Here is a 21,708-nt window from a genome sequence, read left to right as displayed (position 1 = left end):
TCACTGCGACAGCATCCTTCTTTAACCTTTCGCGACTCGACGCACTTTAGAATCTAATAAACTGCTTGAAAAAAGAATCGTAAAATTATGTACAGGCAACACGAGGTGAATTGTTATATGAAAATGTGATGGTTTCTTGTGTTAAAAAGTGTTAAAAAAACGTTGTTTGTCTCTATTCTTATTAATATTCTATATAATATTTTTATCATGAAATTTAAAATATTGATATTAATATCTTATAATTAAGAAATTATTTTTTTTCTTTATTAAACATATTAATGATTTATGTTAAAATAATATTAATAATATCAATGATTATTTTCATTATATTTTAAAATTTTTTTAAAAAAATAATATTATTGTTCAATTTATATGATATAAATATTCATCTAAGTGTAAAAATTCATCTAATTTCAAGAAATTATTAAGAAAATAATAAAAAAAAAAACAAAATTATTACTGAATATTTATTCATTTATGACATTATGAATTATATTATATTTAAATATTAATTTTATACTATTTATATTATATTATTTATATTAATATATAATTATTAATAATTAATTTCGTACAATTAATAATTAATAGCTAATTATTTTTCAGATACTGATATTTATTTTAAAACTTTGAATATATACAAGAGTGACTATTTTCTTGCCTTTAAATTTATTGACAATTTAATTTTTAATATTCGTTCTTATTTCCATACAATTATTTTTATTGTATATAATAATGAACTAAAAATTAATAATCAAACATAATTTTACAAAAATGATGTTATATCTAATATTAAATACATCTTTTGAAAACAAAAATTTCACATTACAAAGTGCAAAAGATATTTACATTCCGTCACATGACGTGTGTAATATGAAAAAGAAATGAAAGACTTAAGAGAGGGTGTCACAATGTCAGCGACGGTGAAAAATTTGCCAATTAAAAAAATCTCATTTCTCCCGGTAACGAGGGGCGGCGTGCAATTAATGTCAGCGGTGAAAATGATTTATGGGGTGAGGAGGGGAGGATGTAGGTCGTAGGCGAGAGGCTAGCTTATCATAAATTAATGAATTATCAGTTCTCGGTACGGGGAGCACGAGAGAGGAAGTAATGCGCGCGCGCTACGTCAATATGGTATTTAAAATATTCATCGATGCACTCCGGTGTACAAGAAATTTTCTTTAAGCTGTATTTATATCGCGTAAAACTTTTATGAGTGTCGATAAAATTGGGATGTAAAATCACCCGATGAAAAAAAATAAGGTCAAAAAGTATAGTATGAGCAATATGCATGGGATATCATCAGTAATTATTAAAAAGCACCATCAACCTTGTCGCCTATGATTTACTCTAAAGTATATGAAAAATTCAATTAAAAAGATCATGCAACATATAGTATTTATAATCAATCGATAAGACAGGATCGCTATTAACGATAAAAATATCAACTATAACATAATTAGAATGGTATTAGAATATATGATCATCAACAAAATATATCTTATATGATTCACAATACGAATTGTGTTTACGTCTATTATCAAGAATTATGTCGATGCTCCGCGATATTCACTTCGATGCGTTCTTTAACCTCTATCCATACTGTTGTCTCTTTCTTATTCGTTCTTTTTCTTTCTTACTTTCACACTCGTGTACTTTCTTATTCTTCATCATAATTCTTTCATTATTTTTGTCTTATAACGGAGAAATTTTACATTTTCTTTTCTTTTCATTTGTTTAGTCTCTATTAAGAACTGCACTGAAATTCAAATCAAGATTAGATGTAAATTAATAATTTTTAAAAAATATGATTGATATGAAAATATTGCATGATTGAATGCCACTGATACATGAGTGTTTGATATATATTTAAGTTTTTAATTAATATTGTTTATTATTGTTATAGAATTCATTAAAAACTTATAACTATGGATATATTATTATTATTATAAAATAAAAAAACAATTATATATATATATTATATATTATATATGTTTATAATATAGATAAATGAAATAATTATTTAAAATTAATATTAAAAAGAATGGATATTTAAATTATAATTTAACTTTTATCATAATACTTTGAATTTTGTAAATTTTGTAAATTTATTAAAAAATTAAAAAATAATAAACATAATTTTTTATGTTATATACTATAAATAAAATTATATTTTATAATATATTCCATACATTTATACTATATATATATATATATATATATATATATATGTTCAAATGATGATTATGGAACATATTATAGAATAATATATTATATACATATACATTCTAACAAAAATATTGTAAAATATTGATCAATAAAATAATGATCATTAAAGCAGTATTAAAGTATTAATTTTCCCGATTTTCAAAGATCAAAAAATAATCACTTAAGAATCATATAATTTTCAATGAGTTATTTCCTCAATTTTATCGACATATTATCAAGCACTAAATTCAAGTCCTTTTTAAATATGTATGTCATTCAATAAGTGTTCTTTCCTTTATATGATCAAATTAATAAAATCTATAACTTTGCATAAGAATACAAAATACATATCAGACTTTAAATACCATATTTTTTTGAAAAATTATTGAAACATTATTGTGCGTTCCTACATCGTCGACTGTAGCTGCTTACGGGAAACGTAACTCGCAAATAAAACTGCAGACGGCGCTATCGTCGCCAACATGGCCACGTGCTAGACGTGTTTACGCGAACTGCGTCATCTTTCGTATTTTTCTTGCTCATATACCAAAGTGTTAGCCACAAGATTACGGTGCCGAGTATCGTCATGTCATGCGTGTGTGGTGACTGACAGTCATTAACGTGCTCCTCGTGGGCATGGCGAATGCGGATGCGCCTGTACCAAGGTGCACCTGCGACGTCAGGAATTTGGCTACCTGTTCTACTGTCAATCAGGATATACCCACGAGTAGAGTCGTAAGAAGTTACAGACCACATGGAAGCCTTGCCAGGCTACTTTACGACAAACAAAAGGCAGACGAACAACTTGAGGCATACGACAAGACTCAGGTAAATATTATCTTAACTAGGTTACATTTCTCATTCAATCACGTACATTAGGCATGTAAACCGCGCGTACTCCCTTCTTCCCATCGCCGCCTGAGGTCACGTCAGTTGTTTCAGGACCGTAGATATATGTGGTACTTTTACATTCAATTTTAAAATTATGTTTTTCTTTTATTAAAAAACTTATAAACATTACGTTGATAATTACATTTTCTTGGATGTATATCGAACATATTTTCGATATACGCAAGTATATACATCGTAGATATTTATCAATATCATAGGGGAAATCCTCGTTATCGCTTATGAATTTGACCTCTCAAGTACAATACAGACTTGAACGTAGATTATATATTGAAAGTTGGGATTTGTTTAGTGACTCAGATAAGATAGCGAAATTTCGAATGCAGCTGATTCATACGTTATTTTCGTATTATTCGATACCTACTATGGTCCATTAGTTGTTGATCTTAATCGCGTTTAATTAGAGTAACATCGAGCAGAAATTTCTTTTTCCAAGAATTAAGGATCTCTCGAATCTGGTCTCTGGTAAATTCAGAGTGGCGCACAGGACAGCAAGGTAATTGAGTTGCCGGGGGAGGAAGCAGCCCCTTAGGCGAATGCAAGGGAGCGGGAGTGAAGAGAGCGGTAATAATTAGTACAATTACCGGACAAGGCCAACCACCGATTACCTTCTCCTTCCTCGAACGGCACTACTCAAGAGTTAAGAGTACTCGGTAATTACTCGGGATATAATTATGTTCTCGATATTCTTGAAATATCCTCAAACACCGATTCTGACCATTGTTCGCGTCTTGGTTCATCCTATTTATAATAATACCCTACCTTGTTGCCTTTAATTTAACTTTTCTGAAAGTCACAAACGATCACGATCCGTGATCGTGTTGTATCTACGGATTACTACAGAAACTATTGGGAGGAAAAGTCTGCGAACTTGGACGTTGCACGCGGCGTTAGTTACACAACTTTCAACATACATTCTATTAATACCGACAACAGTGTGTCATGGTTCGCGTTTCAACTCGTCGTTATCCGTGATTGTATGTGATTATAAAGAGCGTTAAAAATGATGATATAGTTAGGAAAAAATGGGATTTTGATTTTATGATAAAAATGCAAAATACAATGTCCTTGTGAGTAAAAAAAAATTTGTAGGTCGTACATATATGCCATATAATGATAAGGTTGTAGAAAGTGTTTATGCATTAATGCAAAATTAAATAAAAAAATAAAAAAACTTTTAAAATATTTTAAAATTAGAAAATATATTTATTTAGTGAATATTTTAAATTTTTTAATGATGATAACTACAATTTATATATTTATAATATATATGAATTTTTATTTTTATTTATTATTTAAAAATTTATATTTTTAAATTATATTAGAAGAAAAAGTTTATTCATTATTTTAAATTATTCAATCTAGCATTATAATCTTTTTGTATAATACATAAAAATAAAATAAATATAGAAATCATTTAAAAATAGATTTAGAAATATTAAGAAAATATAAATATATATCGATATAATAATCTACTATATTGATATAGTAATTAATATACATATATAAAGTAAAAGATTCGGAGTCTCTTTACGAACTTTCTTTTTATTGTCACTTAAAACATTATGCATTCAAATTTGTGATGCAAAATGCTCCATCATATATTATACACATTATATTTTTTATCCTTAATAAATTTCAATCAGCAAGGAATTCAAGAATTTTTTTGCAAATTTTATATACATCTTTAAGTTGTTCTACTTAAAAATATGATTTCAAAAATATAATTTCAAAAATGTTTTTCACTATAAAAATAAACTTTCGCAATCTTTTAAATTTCATTCTACACTTTGAACTCATAAAAAAAACATGCCCTTTTCAAAACAATTTTCCAATACAATCTTTATACATACATCTTTTAATCCATAAATAACCATATATATTATATATTAATACAAAACTTCTCTACAAATTTTGTCCCATATTTCCAAGTCCCCCTCACTTGCCGAAAGCACTTTGGCTCAACAAAGCAATCTCAAACGGCCACATCCATGTCGTTTTACATTCGACCATAGGATAAAGGAAAAGAGAAAAATATCACACCCCTTTGCGTTTTCCATTACGTATCTCACATACGTTCGAGATTCGTAAGAAGTCGACACGGGCGGACGTATACAGCCGCATACCCCACACGCGTATTTATTCATCTAGCGGAAGAAAGAAGCTTTTATCGGTGTTTGCGAGAACCTTTCGCTGCGCGACAGAGAGCGGCAAATCGATTCGTTGGGCAGCACGCTTGAGCAGGTGCTCGCAGGAAAAGGGAAGAATCCCATTCGGTCGCGTGAAACGAGAAATTTGAAATTCGTGCGGAGGGACGCCCCCGCGAGATTTCCCTCCACTCTCCGCGCGCCCATCGAAATCGAGGCGAGACGTCGCTCTTCCCCCACTCCTTGCCACCAAGTCTCGTGCCTCTATCGCCTAATATCAGCCCGAACAGTCTGAAAACTTTACTCTCAGACCGAGTGGCGTCGACTCCGGTGGTGTTTTAAGGTTTTTAAAAGACTGCTGGCACCATTCGTTTTCTCGCGGATCCTCGTGGATGAAGGGACGGGGAAGAGAAACGGGGTGAGAGGAGGATGGAAAGTAAGGCGCTGCTTTGAAATATTAAGTGACTGATGGATGAGACTCCTGAGGGGAGAAAGAGAAAGCCCCTATTGCGTCTAGGCAACCACCGTCGAGATCTTTCCGTACTTTTACGCCCCCTAGCCGCGTGTCCCATTTCTTAGGAATTTTAACTCGTCTTCGCGGGGCTGGCTGTCGTCGACCCGCTTACAGAAGCTTGCGAAACACGCGTATCTCGAGCCGGCTCGTAATAATAATAGCAACGCTCGTGATAGTAATGTTTATTACCTTCGCGGAGTAGGGGAAGGAGGTATACTGATTGCGGGCAACTTGAGCGAGGCTAATGACGATTCGCTTTGACCATGTTAAATAGAATTTCTCTGTTTGCTTGATGAGAGAAAATGGAGGAAGAGAGTTTTGAATTGTCCTCTCTCTTTCTCTCTCTCTCTCTCTCTCGAAGCTTGGACGAGATATCTCCCTCTTGTCTCCTTTTTTTTTTTTCTTTTTACTACAATCCATTTGCATTGCGTACATGCGGCCGATATTCTTGGTCGTTATCGTTATTACATACTACGTATTCTTAGATCATGTTTAACACAGTAGTCACAGTAGTTGTGAAGATATTTCATGAAATATATGAAATGAAAATTGAAAATTTTGATTTAAAAAAAAAAATGATTTTAAAAATAGATTCCAAATGGTAGAGAATTGTTATTATAATTCTAAATATAGATAAAAAGTATAAAATAAAATTCTTTTATCGTTTGAAAATTCATTTTCGAGAAAATCGAATATTATTATATTACTATAATGTTATGATATATCAATTAGAAAGCTCTATATTATATTGCTAAAATTTACAGATATAAATTTTTTTTCTTACATAAAATTATATTTATTTGTAAATAAATGTATTAAAGAAAGAAACAAATCAGATTCTAAAAAACAGATAAATTTTGCAAAGGAATTAAGAAATATATATTTCGTGATTTTCTTATAATAAAATGTAAAAATTCGAAATATAATAAATATTGATCGAAATTATTATAAATTAAGAGGGAAGGAAATGTATACATATATTGTAATACAAAATGATATGTATTGAATGTAAAAGAAGTTATTTTTAAACGTAATAGATAAAAAATTATTTTTCTTTTGTTAAAGTTTATATTATAATAATATGTTTTGAAATACATGCAAATTTAAACAAAATTAGCGCGTTAAATTTAACTGTGACCTATATTGAAATGGTCAAAGATATGAGTAACACCTGCTATTTATATTCTTTATATTATAAATGAAATATATATATATCAATGAATATTAATTATAAACAATTACATCAAATTTTAATTGCAACAAAATTTTTGGTAGAAAAAAGTAATATTTTATGTATTAAATATAAAACATTTTTAATAAATATTTATTAAAAAAGTAATATCTTAAAATTTAAGAATTATTCTTTCTGAGTAAAATAATTTTTGAATTTTTATAATTTTTGCTAATATATAAATATTTATATATCTATGAAATCAGATTTCATACAGTGATTCATATATTCAACTCTTATGTTGAAAAATTTATCATTTGTAAAATATAATCATATTCTATTTAATGCTGCTTTGATTTTATTAGATTTTGTTTTATTTAGAGTTTTAATATTTTTCTTCTATGTAACTAACAATATTGTTTTTAATTGCAATGTCATAGAGTCTAAAAGCTATATTGATCTAAACAATTTCACAAAAAAATACTAATTTTATCAAAAGTATATAAATATTATATATACAGATATATTTTTAATAAAGCAGTAAAGTATAATAAAAAAGGAAGATAATTTTTTAATTATGAATATGAGTAATATTATTGTATTATATTTATTCTATGTGAATTTAAATTTTACATAGATAATAGATAAATTTAAAAGTAGATAATAATATGTATTTTAAATAATTAACTTTAAAGAAAAATTATCAATTGAACTTTAACTCTCATTACCACCTCTCTTTATACAATAATAATTATCCAATGTAATTATAATAATATTAGTAATTATCAAAATAATTATTCATTATTCATTGAATGAATTTATTCAATTTAAATTAGATATAGATTTTATTTAATAGATTTTGAAATATTGAAAAAATATCTAAATATCTTTGAATTATTTGAATATCTGTATTTCTAAATAAAATAATTTGTGAAATTTTAAATTAATTCTAATAAATTAAAATAAGATACTGTAAATAAATAAATCAATAAACAATAATATATAACAAAATATTATCAAAATTGATATCTTCGAATGTAAAATATATCCTTTTGGAAAAAACAATATATAATATATAATTTCATGAGAAATCAGAGTACATATGTAGTTTTCAATTATCATTTGATGAAGCTAATTGCAATACTTGCGAAACATTGAAATATATTTCTTGCAAAAGGGTATTGATTTATATCCAGAAGATTCAATTGTGATAATTGATTCAAAACTGTGAAGATCACAACATATGTTTGCATAAAATATAATCCGTTCTAAATAAATTAATTGACATAAAATTACATAAAATATTTAAAAAATTATTATTTAAGTAGTATATAACCTTATTTAGCTCAAAATTTTATTTTGGAATGAATTTGCATTAATTTTTTTGAACAAAAATAAGTTTTAGTTGTTTGAGTATCAAATCTTGTATTTTATTTGAATAGGTATAATTTTTCAAATAATATTTTCTAATCCAAAAATGTCCAAAATACAAATGGCTCACAAGTTTATATACTTGTTATATGTATATAATAGAAATAAGAATTGAAACAAATATTGCAAAATAATTAATATTTATTATTACTTGAACATACACAAAACATTTTTTAAAACTACAAATTATTTATTATTTCATAAAATAAAAAATTATTTTCAATTATTTTTTCAATCTTATAATATTATTTTTCATAAATCATTTTTAAAATAACGAATTGATTATTGTGAATCATTCTCTATATCTATTTTGAATAAAATTTTTTTACATATTTAAATATTATACTTATGATACATTTGAATCAAAAAACCATGGTCGATAATTTGCAAAACCGAACAATCCATCATCGTTAATCAATACGTAAAAAAGAAATGCAAATATCAAAAATAAGCAAATAAATATTTTACATACACGAAACAACAAAATGTTGAAGATAATTCAAAAATAAATTTCTCGTATGATAAATACACAGATCGAGTCCGTTCGTAACACGCATGACGGAGACAGAATAATGACAATGTAAATAATATCGAGCCGCGATTATTCGTTGCGCAGAGAACATTGCGACGAGCAAACGAAAAGACGAACGAGAGCGAAAACCAGTGACCGTTATCGTTCACGCGACGCGGAATTGTTTCGAGAGAAGAAAAGCAAACGATGATACTGCCCGCGTTTATGGCCGTGGAACAAGATCTAGGATCTTTCACGGCACTTTCACGGCTCGAATCACGGAGAAAGACGTTGTTGATTATCCGGGATAATCGTATCCGATGCCCGGTGGATCTTCAAGTTTATAATCGCATGCGCGCGTCGTGTGCGCGAACGTGCGTGCGCAGAGGATCGCCAGTCGAAAAACTGATTTCTGGACCGTAGATGCACGGTCTCGATCCCCGAACAAGTTGTATTTATGTCTTTATTCGTACGCAGAATACCGGTTTCCACGGTGGTGGAACAACACACAGATCCGTTCGGATTCCTCTGGTTGTACACGATACGCTTTGTCGCCGAATTTCTTGCGCATGCTCGGGTCCCCGAGCGATGCGAGAGAGGGCCGGCTCGATTTGAAATTCGCGGGGTAAAAAAGTCTATGGTTCGTGGAGAGGTGAATCGGTGAAACGAAAGATTTCATTAGGGCCACCCTTCCCGGCCCTTTTGGTATTTCGCATTTTTGCCGATTTCTTCGACGCCGGCTCCATGCACTTTTCGTCTCGGATGGACCGTGAAAAAGCGATGTGCTTGCTTTTCGTAAAAGATGTTAAACTTCTCGAGGGGACGAATTTATTTAGGAGCAGAAAAAGTTGTGGAGGGAATATAATCTACACATTTGGGGATATAATTGGATGTTGAAGTTTGCGTGCTATTTTTGAGAAACGATTTTATATGTATAATATTGGGAATATTTGATAGAGTAGAAATATGAGTATGAAAGATTTTGATTTGTATTATAATAAATTAAATTCCTTAGTCAAAATTTAAAAAGTTATAACGGGTTTTCATAATAATTCATTGATGTTTTTTTTTTCTTGTTTTTTACTTTTTGCAAGAGAAAGTTTTTATATTGGTATATTTAAATGGAATTTATCCTGTAAATTTATTATGAAGTTTATTTTGTAATTTTTAAAGAAACGAAGAAATTATTGTACAATAGTCGTGATTATAAAATATTAATGAAGATTTTTGATTGCAAGCAAAAGAAAAAATATAAATAACAAGTTGATAATATTTACTTGAAATTTTTAATAAAATTTAAAAAGACTGAAATTTTAAATTGAGATTTTAAAATGTTTATTATAATCACAAAATTTACATATGTCATCGTTATATAAGATAACTGTGATTATATATGTTGACATTATATGTTATGAAAATTTTTATTAATTTACTTGAACACACAGTTTCATAATTTATTTTTCTCAAAAATTACATTATCTTATATTACCATTTTCACTTATTTTAAAATTTTTAAATATTTGCTTAATTTGTTTAATTAAAGATTTACAATATTTATGTATTATATTTCATACAAAATTTCCTAATATTATTTGTTTGATTTTCTTATTTATATCTATTCTAAAATTCAAAAAAAAACAAAGAAAATATTTCGTGTTATTCATTTTTTTTATGTCTTTATTTGTCTTAAAACTTATACGTATTAAAAAGTATTAAAATATACTCGATATTCCTTAAGAATAATAATATCACAATTGCAAACATTCTAAAATATTTTTTGTAGAATAAAAAACAAAATTGCATTTTCCAATCTTAATGAATTTTATTTTAATTTCAGTATTTTTGAATATTTGATTAGATGGATTACATAATATTCTACTCGTATGAAATAGTCGTGCTAGCTAGTACTTGATTAACTGAATTCTAACTGAGCTCTTAGCCTGAACAAGTTCCTATTGTCTGAATAATTGCTAATCTAAACGTCACTCTACGAAGGTCTAAGATATAAACAGCAATAACGTAACATTTTCATTGTTATGAATGTTTGAATTTAATATATGTGACTTCTATTGACTGAATCATAATATAGATGAAAAAAATTAAATAAACTTATACTATCTATATCTACATAAAATTTGCTATTCTTCGACGAATTTACATAAATTGAAAAATAAAATATAAATCGTATAAGTAATAAGTATAATAGTAAATAAATAATAACATTTACTACTACGATATAATTATATTTAAATAAATTCATCGAATTTATTAAAAAAAAAAAAGAAGTTTAAATGACTCCTAAAAAATAATTATTAACTTCGATATTTAACTTCAAAGCTTTAAAATCAATCAATAAACAAAAATACAAAATTTTAAAAACTGAATAGCCTTACGAAGCAAAATTTTTTCTAATTTATCTCTCCTACTATGATATTACAAAACTATCAAATAGTATATATATATATTCTGTACACTCATAAGTTAAGCTTTTAAAACGCGCCTCTTCAATTTTGATCTACTTTCACAAGTTAACAGCAATTCGTTGTTATGGAGTATAAAACATAAAACGTATCTGCTCAACAATTTCAGAGATATAAGTGTTCGAAATGATACATTTAGCGATGTGTTAATGAAACTTGAATTCACCAAAATCACCAGTATAGAGGTGGAATAAGTGGTCTCTTAATAGATCTCTCGTAACGCAGGATTAAATCCGGTTCACATAATTTTCTCTTGCTAATTGATTTTTATTCGCTTATATCTCTTGGTGTAATGCGAAATAACAGTTATCGCACGACGACAAAATAAAAAATGGATATTTTTTTCGTTAGTCGTTGATAAAAAAAAATATACTACGTGAGTTTGACACATCGAAGTAACAATACTCAAGTACAAAAAAAGTACAAAAAAGCATTTCGTTTAATTAAAAATTATTTAACACGTTCGTTACGTGGGATAGATTAAAGTGAAAACCGGATCTTAAGATCTTATATCTCATTAATAATAATAAAGTAAATTTAAAATTTTGTAACTTTGATAAAATGAGAAGCAAAATTTACTAGGATCAATCATTATCAAATCTGCTAAAAAAAATCTTTCGATAAGAAGATAAGAATTTTAAGCTTTATCTATTAAATTTTATCTTTTGAATAAAAAATCATCCGGATATTTAAAAATTGATATAATCGATATAAGGATTGAAACGTTAATCCAAAGTCTGGGAAAAACAAAAGAGGCAAATAATAATTTCAATTATATCATGTAAAAAATTTATCTAAAGACACGATTACATCTTGATCCGAATATAATTAAAACAATAAAATTTTACTTAATAACTTCGAACGAAACCATCGAATACTTTCTTATCGGTAAAAAAATTATCGAAATTATCGAAATTATCGCGCGCAAAATGTTATCCTTCTCGACAAGATAAATTAGCAGCAGCTAACATTGAAAAAGAAGAAAAAAAAAAAAAAGGAAAAAAGGAACGAAGAAAGAAGAGAAAAAGTATACTCTTTATAACAACTTATACAACAGCGTGTGGAAGAAGAAAAAGGGAAAATATTATCATATAGTACGATACGATAATCCTCGTATCTACATGCGTGTACATATACGCGCGAGCCGATCGATGAGGCGTAGGGGAAGAAGAAGGCCTGTCATAAAAGCCGTGGAAAACGTTGGAAATTCTGTTGAAAAAAAGCCGAGAAAAGGGGACGATGAGACGGTCGAGCCGCACACATCGTAATTTGCAAGTTATTTTACGCGGCTATACGGATCGGATAACGAAGCCGCGGGACGGACACAGATCGTTATCGGCTCGTTCTCGAAATATTCCTCTGGGGCACCACCGTGGAACATACGGAGAGTAGATACGTAACCAGAGAGTGCTCTTCGAGCCGTTTCACGCATGATCGATCGCGTCTCGCGCCGGCCAAAGAGACTCGAAATGATTATATCGGTTCCATCGAACGTGTATACGTAATGCACGTCGTACAGTTACACATATGTGTATGGTAGGTGTGCGTACCTGCGTGCCCTTGCCATGATAACGATCCGATTCATTTTGCATCGTCCGCGGATAGCGCTTGCAAATAATTTCGAATCGTTTCGATGTCGGCGAAACGATCATTCGTGAAATAGTTATAGCTCTTTCCGCCGCAGAGAGAAAGACTGTACTGTGCCCAGCCGGGATGGATGGATAGATAGTTGATTGCGATTGGTTTAGGCATTGGGATGGCTCTGGGTGGTATATACTGATTTTAAAATTTTTATGGCAAGGATGGGCGTTCTCCCCGGCTGTATTAGGCTGTATTATTTAGTTGGATTAGGAGATGTTCGGAAATATGTATTATTATTTCGCTGCGTTGCGGTAATAGAGGGGAATATTTATATCTCGGTTTTTGCTCGTCGCAATTATATTTGGTTGTAGGAATGTTTTATTATTTTATACTATACTGTGTGAAAGTATGCGTATAATTGTAATGTTGTTGTACAGAGGCCACTAGGGAGTAATATGACGAGTCATATTTTTTATTTCTTTAACAATCGTAAAGGCAAATAACTTTGAAATTCGATATTATTTTGTAAGAAATTTCGTATCATGAAACGTGTCTTTTTTATTCGCTTTTATCGGATTAAATATATTCTCTTGAACATTTTGGTTGAAATTTTATATTTGTCGCCTATTATTAACGAAAAAAAACTCACGTTTTTGATGCTTTTAGTCACCAAGTAGCACAAAAATCAGAAAATTGACGAAAATTATTTTTTTTTTTTTTTTTAATTTTTTACTGCGTCGTTTATTTTCCAAGCAAAATTTCATTCCTCCAAAGAAATTCTTATTTTTGCTGGTAATAACCTTTTAAATATTGAACGAATAAAGACTCAATATTTTTGAAAACTTGTAATAGTAAAAAAAAAAAAAAAAAAATAGCCATTATAAAGAGATATTGTTCCTGAAAATTAATAAAAATCAAATTAAGGATTAAATAAATAAATTAATAGAAAAAAACATCAAAAACATTAAGCTTAAAAATCGATACGAAGCAGCGCAGCTTCTTCATTTATTTCCACGAAAGTATGATCGCAAAAATCTTCATCGCTACCGTAGATCATGCCGGCAGCCTCGAGGATTTAGGAAACTCGAATTGCCTCCCTTTTCGCGCAAACGAACTGATATTCTAGGCGCGGCCAGCTTCGTTAGCCGATCATCGATCTCGATAGAGAAGCTTCTCACGGTTAGTTACACCGACACTTTCTGCACATTGCTGCTTTTCCAAACAAGTCTTTCCGACCCGAAACGCTCACGGCGTGAATCTTCTAAAAAGAAAGCACACTTTTCTTATTTTCGTGACTCCATCTTTCGTCATTTTGAAAATTAGATTCCCACGCTGAATTTTAGAAAATTTGACGAAAGTTTTTCTTAGCTGGCGCGAGAAGCCTTGGCTGATATTCGAAAGAAAATGTGAATGATTGGTTATCGTTGTACCTATGAATGTGAATTTTTACCTAGTTTTTTTGTAATTTACAGGGTGTTAAAATCCTCTAAAGATATAACCCTTTTCCAAATCAAAAGTAATCTGAATCATTCATTTTTTAATTCGAGACTCCATATATATCACAAAATTTTATAGACTAAATAAAAATAGCAGTAAAAAGAACTCACATTCTTAACCCACTTATAATTTAACAAATTAACATCCTGTATATCAATTTTTATGTTTGTTTTGATCTAGAATCTTCAGATCTATCAAATATGTTTTATGAACGTATTAACACTTTGTATGGAAAAATATTCCTCCAATTTACTACATTTAATAAAGGAAACCTTAACTACTTTCTTATTCCAAAACACTATACAACGAAAAGCGCGCGATTCTCTTTGAAAATTCGTTCGTACGCCTTAGATAAAATGAAAAAAATCCCTGAAATATCGACCGAGTCAGATCTACATACGATCGAAACGAAGAGAAAAATTCGTAGCATTTGCATCGCGTTAATCTCGGGGACGTATCGTGATTCCTGTGAAATCACGTGTAAAGGTTCAGAAACGTGTAAAGATGGCGTCGATTCTCTCCCACGGCGCCAATATAACGCCCGTTGGCTCGCGCCCGCCACCGCAGCCGCCGCCCGCAGTAATAACATAATGGCACAGGAAGAGAATGCGTTTGACTCGCGATCCAACACGGCCGTGGAATCCGAACAGCCCCTTCGTACCGACCGAGCAAACATCCCTAGTATTCCTCGCGGTAAGCATAAACTGTTCCGCGCCGTTGTTTATCGCTCGCAGTTTTACGCGTACTTCGGAGGCCTCGATCCTTGAATACTGGAGAGATTTTCCAGAAAAAGGAACTCGAACAGAGGCGAGGGACGAAAGAAACGTGGGCCGACGATGGGAAGGGAGGGATAGAGGAGGGGAAAGGGAGACAAAAATTCGTGATCTCGTGATTCGATCTACGCTTGGCAGAACTCCGTTTTATTGGACGAATGCCGGATAACCGAGGGCAGAAATGATCCGATGTAATCGATAGATACGGAGACAACGTATACGTACTTGTTCGCACTAGGAATAGGATTTTCGTGGATGATAATAAAGACACGATGAGATATAACTTTGACAGAGATAGTGTAAATGTATGGTATTTGATCATATTTTGATTATATATTTATAGGAGTTTTAGGAGCTATGTTAAAAATATTTCACTAAATTGTAATGTAATTTCATTCATATCCATTTTAACAAGTACATAATAAATATTAATTAATCAAAGATTATTAAAATAAAGGTTTCGTTGTGAAAATTATTAAATTTCTATATTATGAAAAATTAAAAATACAATAGTAATTTATCATTTAAAAGTTTTTCAATAAATACAATGAAGATTTTCCTTTTTGCTTATAGTTGATTTCATTCATTTTTTAACTTGTTCAGAAAAAAATAATGAACGTAGAAAAATAGTTGATAGATAATAAACATATTAATAAATATACCTTCAAATTCAATTTATATATTTCAAAACTTTCAAGTCGTCGCTAAACGGATCATTTATTCTATACAAAGAGGAAAAACAGAATATTGTATATATAACAATTACTATAATTGATTTTAATTTTTTTAACACTATGAATACTAAAAGTAAAAATAAAAATTTCTAAAAATTTAATATAATTTTTCATTACTATTATTTTCTTCCATAATCCTAAATTTTATAATTTGAATCCAATTAAATAAATTGGCATAAATTTCAAATTTTTATTGAAATATATATATATATATATATGTAGTATTGTAACATTAAAGATATTGAAGACATATAAATATCTTACGATAAATTATTACACATCTTTTTAAATTATATATAAAGATTAAGATTAAAATTTATTAAAAAATTATGAAAGTAAATAGAATTAAATTTTAAAAAACAATATATTGATTATCATTCACAAATCATCGTATCATTGTATTATTTATAAACAAAAAAGCGTATATTTTTATTTCTCTTTAATCTCTTTAATCTCATTATTTTCAAAAATTCTTAAAACCAAGATTTTATACATTAAAACCGATTACTAATTATATACATATAACATCTTAGATTAAACATATATATTAATAAATATCAAGTAAAAAAATTGAATAATTACATTTATGATATAAAAAAAAATATATTTAAACAAGCATCTACATATTCAACAACTGTAAGCAAGACAATAAAAATTGTCGTAACCTTGAAATACTCCCATTGACGAGAAGTAGCGCTAAGTTTACGTTTCACAAGTTTTCCTATGCGCTATAGTATACTGTCATAAAGAGATACATAACCATTTCGGACAAGTGTGTTGAACACAAGTCTCTCGCACGATGAGCTAGAGAGACTTCATGAACTCGAATTGTGACATAAAACTATTTTTTTTTTTTAACATAAATTCTGATTATCAAGCACGTTTATCGCATTGTTTTTTATGTTTATTTTTCTGCTTCTGCGATAACATATTAAAACACTCGTTCGAGATTCTTCATATAATTTAAAATTTTAATTTAAACTATGAATAAATTCAAAAAAAAAAAAAAAAAATAGAATTTTTATGACATACGTAACTAGAAAAACGAACCATTTAATAAAAATAATTTATTTTTATTGGAAAATTTAATAAATATATACGTAGAACAAATGTAATTAAAAAATAGCTGAAATACAACTCGTGTTTACATTGACTTTTGGAAATTTTAAATTATGTTAATCTGCAATCGTTAAAATAAATATGCTAGTTATAAATATTTCTTTCAACAATAACTTTGTTATTACTCGCCTTGAAATAAAATAAAAATAGAATAATTCGACTCGGCAATATCGTGTACGAAATAATATAAGATCATGTAAAAATTTTTCAGATATAACAGTTTTTCAATTATCGTTCCAAAGTGTTACTCCCGACACCTAATTACCGCTATAATTCACTTTTATCTTATTCTATTCGCGAACTCGTGCATCATTGTGCAGAAAGATCGAGCCTCCATCCGTATCGTTTGTCGGTGCAACGCGAGACGTTGATTTAGATGAGCGTGATTTCCGAGTTGGCTACTTGTTGTCCGAGTCATGGATTGGTGCGTGCACTAGTCTACACGGAAGGTGCGCGAATCTGATTCCCTTTTGCTCCTTCTCTTTCCGACCGATTCGTCCCATCTCTGTCCTCCATCGCTGCTGAAAGTCGCCACTAATGGCACAAAGAGGAATGCTGTCCGGCTATGCGCGACCACGTCGGTAGCCATTTGTAATTCGCCGAGAAAAAAATCCGCGAAAAAGTCGGATTAAAGCGTATTGGAAGGCTGGTGGCTACCTGCAATTAGCGATGCATACTATAATTAAAAACGTATATCGCTGCTGGTTTGTTTCCTCTTCTCCCCCTTTGGTTGGTATATTGCCGCCCCTCAGATTCTTTTTTTCGACCGCTTCGTGTTTATTACTATTCCAATTCAATTACCAGGGAAATGTTCTCGAAAGTTCATCAAATGATAATGATCGGAGCCACGTGATTCATTGCTTCGACAGAGATAATTTTTCAATACTTTCTTTTTTTCTGATTAATTTAATTAAGGTGTTGTTTGGGACGAGCAATTCAAATGGAACGATTCAGTTTGTTAATCTTGTAACATTGTTTTGCAGAGGAAAAATTGATTTTATGTTCAATTTACAATGTGTAAGAGATTCGATTTATTCGTAAACGAAGTATTGTTATAAAATAATTAAAAATATAATTTTGAATAAAATTTCAAATTTTTATTAAAACTTTTTTCTAGATATAGAAAGTACACAATTGTAGCTATTCTAAGAATGGAAAGAAGATTCAATTTTAACTTAGGAATCTATTAATAATTAATTTCTTTGGTAAAGAGTAAAGCGAATAAAGAATTACGTTATTTTGCTTTTGGAAAGGAAAGTTTAATAGAAATTAAATAAATAAAATCGAACATCAAATTAAATTAGGGATGGAAAATTTAAAAATTTTACAAACTTTCGATGAAATCGAATAAAATATAGCCACATTGTGCCGAAACGAGAAGGAAAGAAGAAGAATAGGGAATCAAAGATGCCCGACGATGACAGAATATTACAGAGGTTTGCCGGGAGTTAATTCCCCGGAGCCGAGAAGGGACTGTTTTAATTAGAGAATCTAATTGATGGCCGCGTACGGCGCGGCTGCCGAGCAATCCATAAACGACTTCTTAGGGCCGCGCACCTGGGCGCACCACGGCGTTAATTACTCTCCTTCTGTGGCCTGCTCCTTCCATTCTCCATCCTCCTTCGCCGCTCCAAGTTTTTTTCAAGGTCTCTTAACTTGCAAGCCTGAGAGAAGCACGGGGCATAATAGGGTGGGGGGGAGGGAGACCAGAGTAAAAAAAAAGGGGGGAAAGAAAAAGGAAAGAAAGAAGGGGAAAAACGAACGAATTGCCGTGCGAGGAAAAAAGAAAGAAAGGAGGGACGAGGGGAGAGAGAGAGAGAGAGAGAGAGAGGAGATAGACGGGAAAAGGTAAGAGAGAAATATGCGGAAGGGGGAGGGGAGGGAGAGAAAGCAACAAGTGTCCCCCGTCGCGAGGCGCAAAAGCATTCCTAATTACGCCCCTGCCCTTGGAGCGAAACGAGACAAAAACCGCGTTGATTACATTTTCGTATAATTTCATCGGTCGGCGCCCGCCATTAAGAGCCACCACCGCGCGCAAATTAGATCGATTCCTTAATGCCCCGGCCCGCGTAATTGGTTCTCATTCTCGGAAGCTGACGGTGAAATCGGATATCTGTCGTGTAGTACCGCGCCGCTGCCGGCGTTGCTGCCCATGGTGATAGTGGTGGTGGTGGTTAGTGGTGGTCGGTGGTGGAGGACCGGTAATTGCTTCTCCGACTGTTTTGCGGTTCCGCACCGAAACCGTTCGCCGGAATATCGTTAATGTCGCGATACGCGGCTCCGATAATGAAGCGAGAAACACTTTTTGCCGGACACCTTGCGGGATGTTAATGAATCGGAAGGGGGCCGCGGCTCTTATTCCGACGCATTAACCCACCGCGAAATTTTGCGGAGGCCGCGGTCGCGGAACGTGATGCGTATCGTGATTGCCTGCGAAATTGAAAATATTTTCGGCCGATACACACCTCGGCCTCGGCCGATTCGAATTATGTATTTTGCCTCGGTGTGGACACGGTGCGAGCAAAACGTGATTCGGGATTATAATATCCCGGAGCGACAATCACGTGACAATGTAGAGAGAATGTTTATGCGCTTGTACGTTGATGTTTTGCACGTTGGGATGAGACTTAAGTAAATAAGCATGATGGCGTTTTGTTCGATTGTACGCGATCGAGATTTTTGCAGGAAGGCAGATATTATTCGCAACGATTTATTAAAAGATCATTTGTTGGCTCGATTTGCAAAGAATTTTTGTGGGGGTAATTAGTTTTTAATTTGCTAAGATAATAAAGAGATGGTTTACTTTTTTGTTGATAATTAATTTAATAGTGTTATTGTATTAATAAAATTAATAATAAACAAAAGAAAGGCAAAACTAGTTTCTTATTACACAAAATAGTAATCGAAATAATCTGCGTTTTCATTGCACGTGAAACAGTTAAAAATTTATAATAATTGGTTAGAAATTTAAATTTTTCAAAAAATAATTTTTTCGATAAAAAACCATCTCTTTTTCAAAGTTTATAGTTCCTATCGCTTCTATATCATAATCTTAAAATAATGTTCATCAGTTGGAATCAGTAAAAGTATCAATATAATAAATCATCAAAAATACGGAAGTCGATATAGAATATTTGATTTTTTGAAAAATGTATACGATAAGGAATCGTAAAATATTAAATTATATCGATTACTTAAAAAAATTCATTTGATTCATACATTATTAAAATTAATAATGTAGAGTATTACAGAAATACTTCATTTAATTCTTCTTTTTGTTACAGTGGTACAAAGTAGACAAAACGAAGATCCGGGAAGATTTGCTCCGTTTATGGATTCCTCTTGGTGCAGGACTTCACCACGATCAACCTGATAAAACCGCCGAAATCTTCCTAATGAAATCCATTGAGAGGTCGGATTCCTTACCATTGCAAGCCTGGCATTCTTTAGCAAGATCTGCTTTATCGTGGTTCATCAGCCGCACTTCTATAAATGGGTAAGCGATATAAAATATATTTTTTAATATATTTTTTAATGCATGGTAAATATTAATATTCAATTTTTATTAAATAATAAATATTATTATTATTTTATTATTTATATACACGTTTTAATTCTCACACAAATAAACATAATATAATAGGATTATTATCATCAAATACGTTATTGCCACTATTCTTAGAAAAATTATCTATTTCAAAACATTCAGTTTTATTTAATTTCCTCAATTGTTTTCAATTGTTATTTAATTTTAAAAAATAATCCTCACTTTATCAAAAATCAATATACAAATGGATATTGTGCTATCTAGAAAATATTCATTTGCAAATCAAATTAATTTAGTCCACGTTCTAACTAATATTATTACATTGAATAAAAAGATATCCATTAAATGTCCCAAGCTTTTGGATCAAACATCGTTTTAAAACAACAGAAAATAAGAGAAATTTCATTAGAAATTCGAGATAAAATAAGTATCGAATCACACGTGACTATGAATTAATTTAAACGTAGATACATAGATTCATAAAAATTAATATGTTCCTCGACGTCAAAAAATTACCTTTATAACACAGTTATTAAATCGTACAAAAGAAAATATCCACAGATCCCGATCTCTCTCTCTCTCTCTCTCTGAATTATCTCTCTAACAATTACGAAAGAATTACGCGATAAACAAAATATGAAAATTACAAAACTTACAAAAATCAAAACCTAGCATCGAAAGATCGCTTTCTGTTAAAGATTAAAAATCTACCTCGAAAAACTCCAAAACGAATTTCTCCTCGAACAACCGGAAGGAATCGAAAAGGATCTCCAAATCCAAATATCCACAGATCCCGACGATCTTCTACGAAATATCTCTACATCGTAGAGAGGCAAGGTCTCGGCCTTGCTAAGGCAGATCGTTTGCGAGGTGATGAAAGGAGGCTTTCCCTTCTCGCCGGTTAATTAATAACCACGCAGATACGATCTCCGCCTATCTAGCTGTCCGATGAGGCTCGACAACCTGGTGGCAAAGCCACCTCTCTCCCGGGTCGGCTCGTGAGGTGGGTCCCATCAGACGAAGATAGAGCGGCGGGGAGAAGGTCGAAAACCGACGGAGACAGCCGGCCAAAGGGGTACCTGTTAG

General features: G+C 30.9%; 1 protein-coding gene across 4 annotated transcripts in view; it reads left to right on the top strand.

Moving 5' to 3' along the window:
• Window positions 1–2,670: 2,670 nt before the first annotated feature.
• The window catches only part of LOC100871433 (protein-L-histidine N-pros-methyltransferase), a 47,761-nt gene continuing 28,723 nt past the window's right edge, over window positions 2,671–21,708 (top strand). For all 4 annotated transcript variants that reach the window (XR_015293385.1, XR_015293386.1, XM_086912416.1 and 1 more), the window contains exons 1-2: window positions 2,671–3,036; window positions 20,360–20,571. Coding sequence is in view for 2 of the 4 variants with exons in the window: in XM_086912416.1 (XP_086768542.1) it covers window positions 2,845–3,036; window positions 20,360–20,571 (404 nt within the window). In the remaining 2 variants the exon portion in view is untranslated. The remainder of the gene's footprint in view (window positions 3,037–20,359; window positions 20,572–21,708) is intronic.

The sequence above is a fragment of the Apis florea genome, unplaced genomic scaffold (genome assembly GCF_048593485.1).
Source record: "Apis florea isolate Af1SG1 unplaced genomic scaffold, ASM4859348v1 contig_3391_pilon, whole genome shotgun sequence".
NCBI lineage: Eukaryota > Metazoa > Arthropoda > Insecta > Hymenoptera > Apidae > Apis > Apis florea.
Note: the sequence above shows the minus strand (reverse complement) of the source record. Positions and strands in the feature narration are given on the sequence as shown.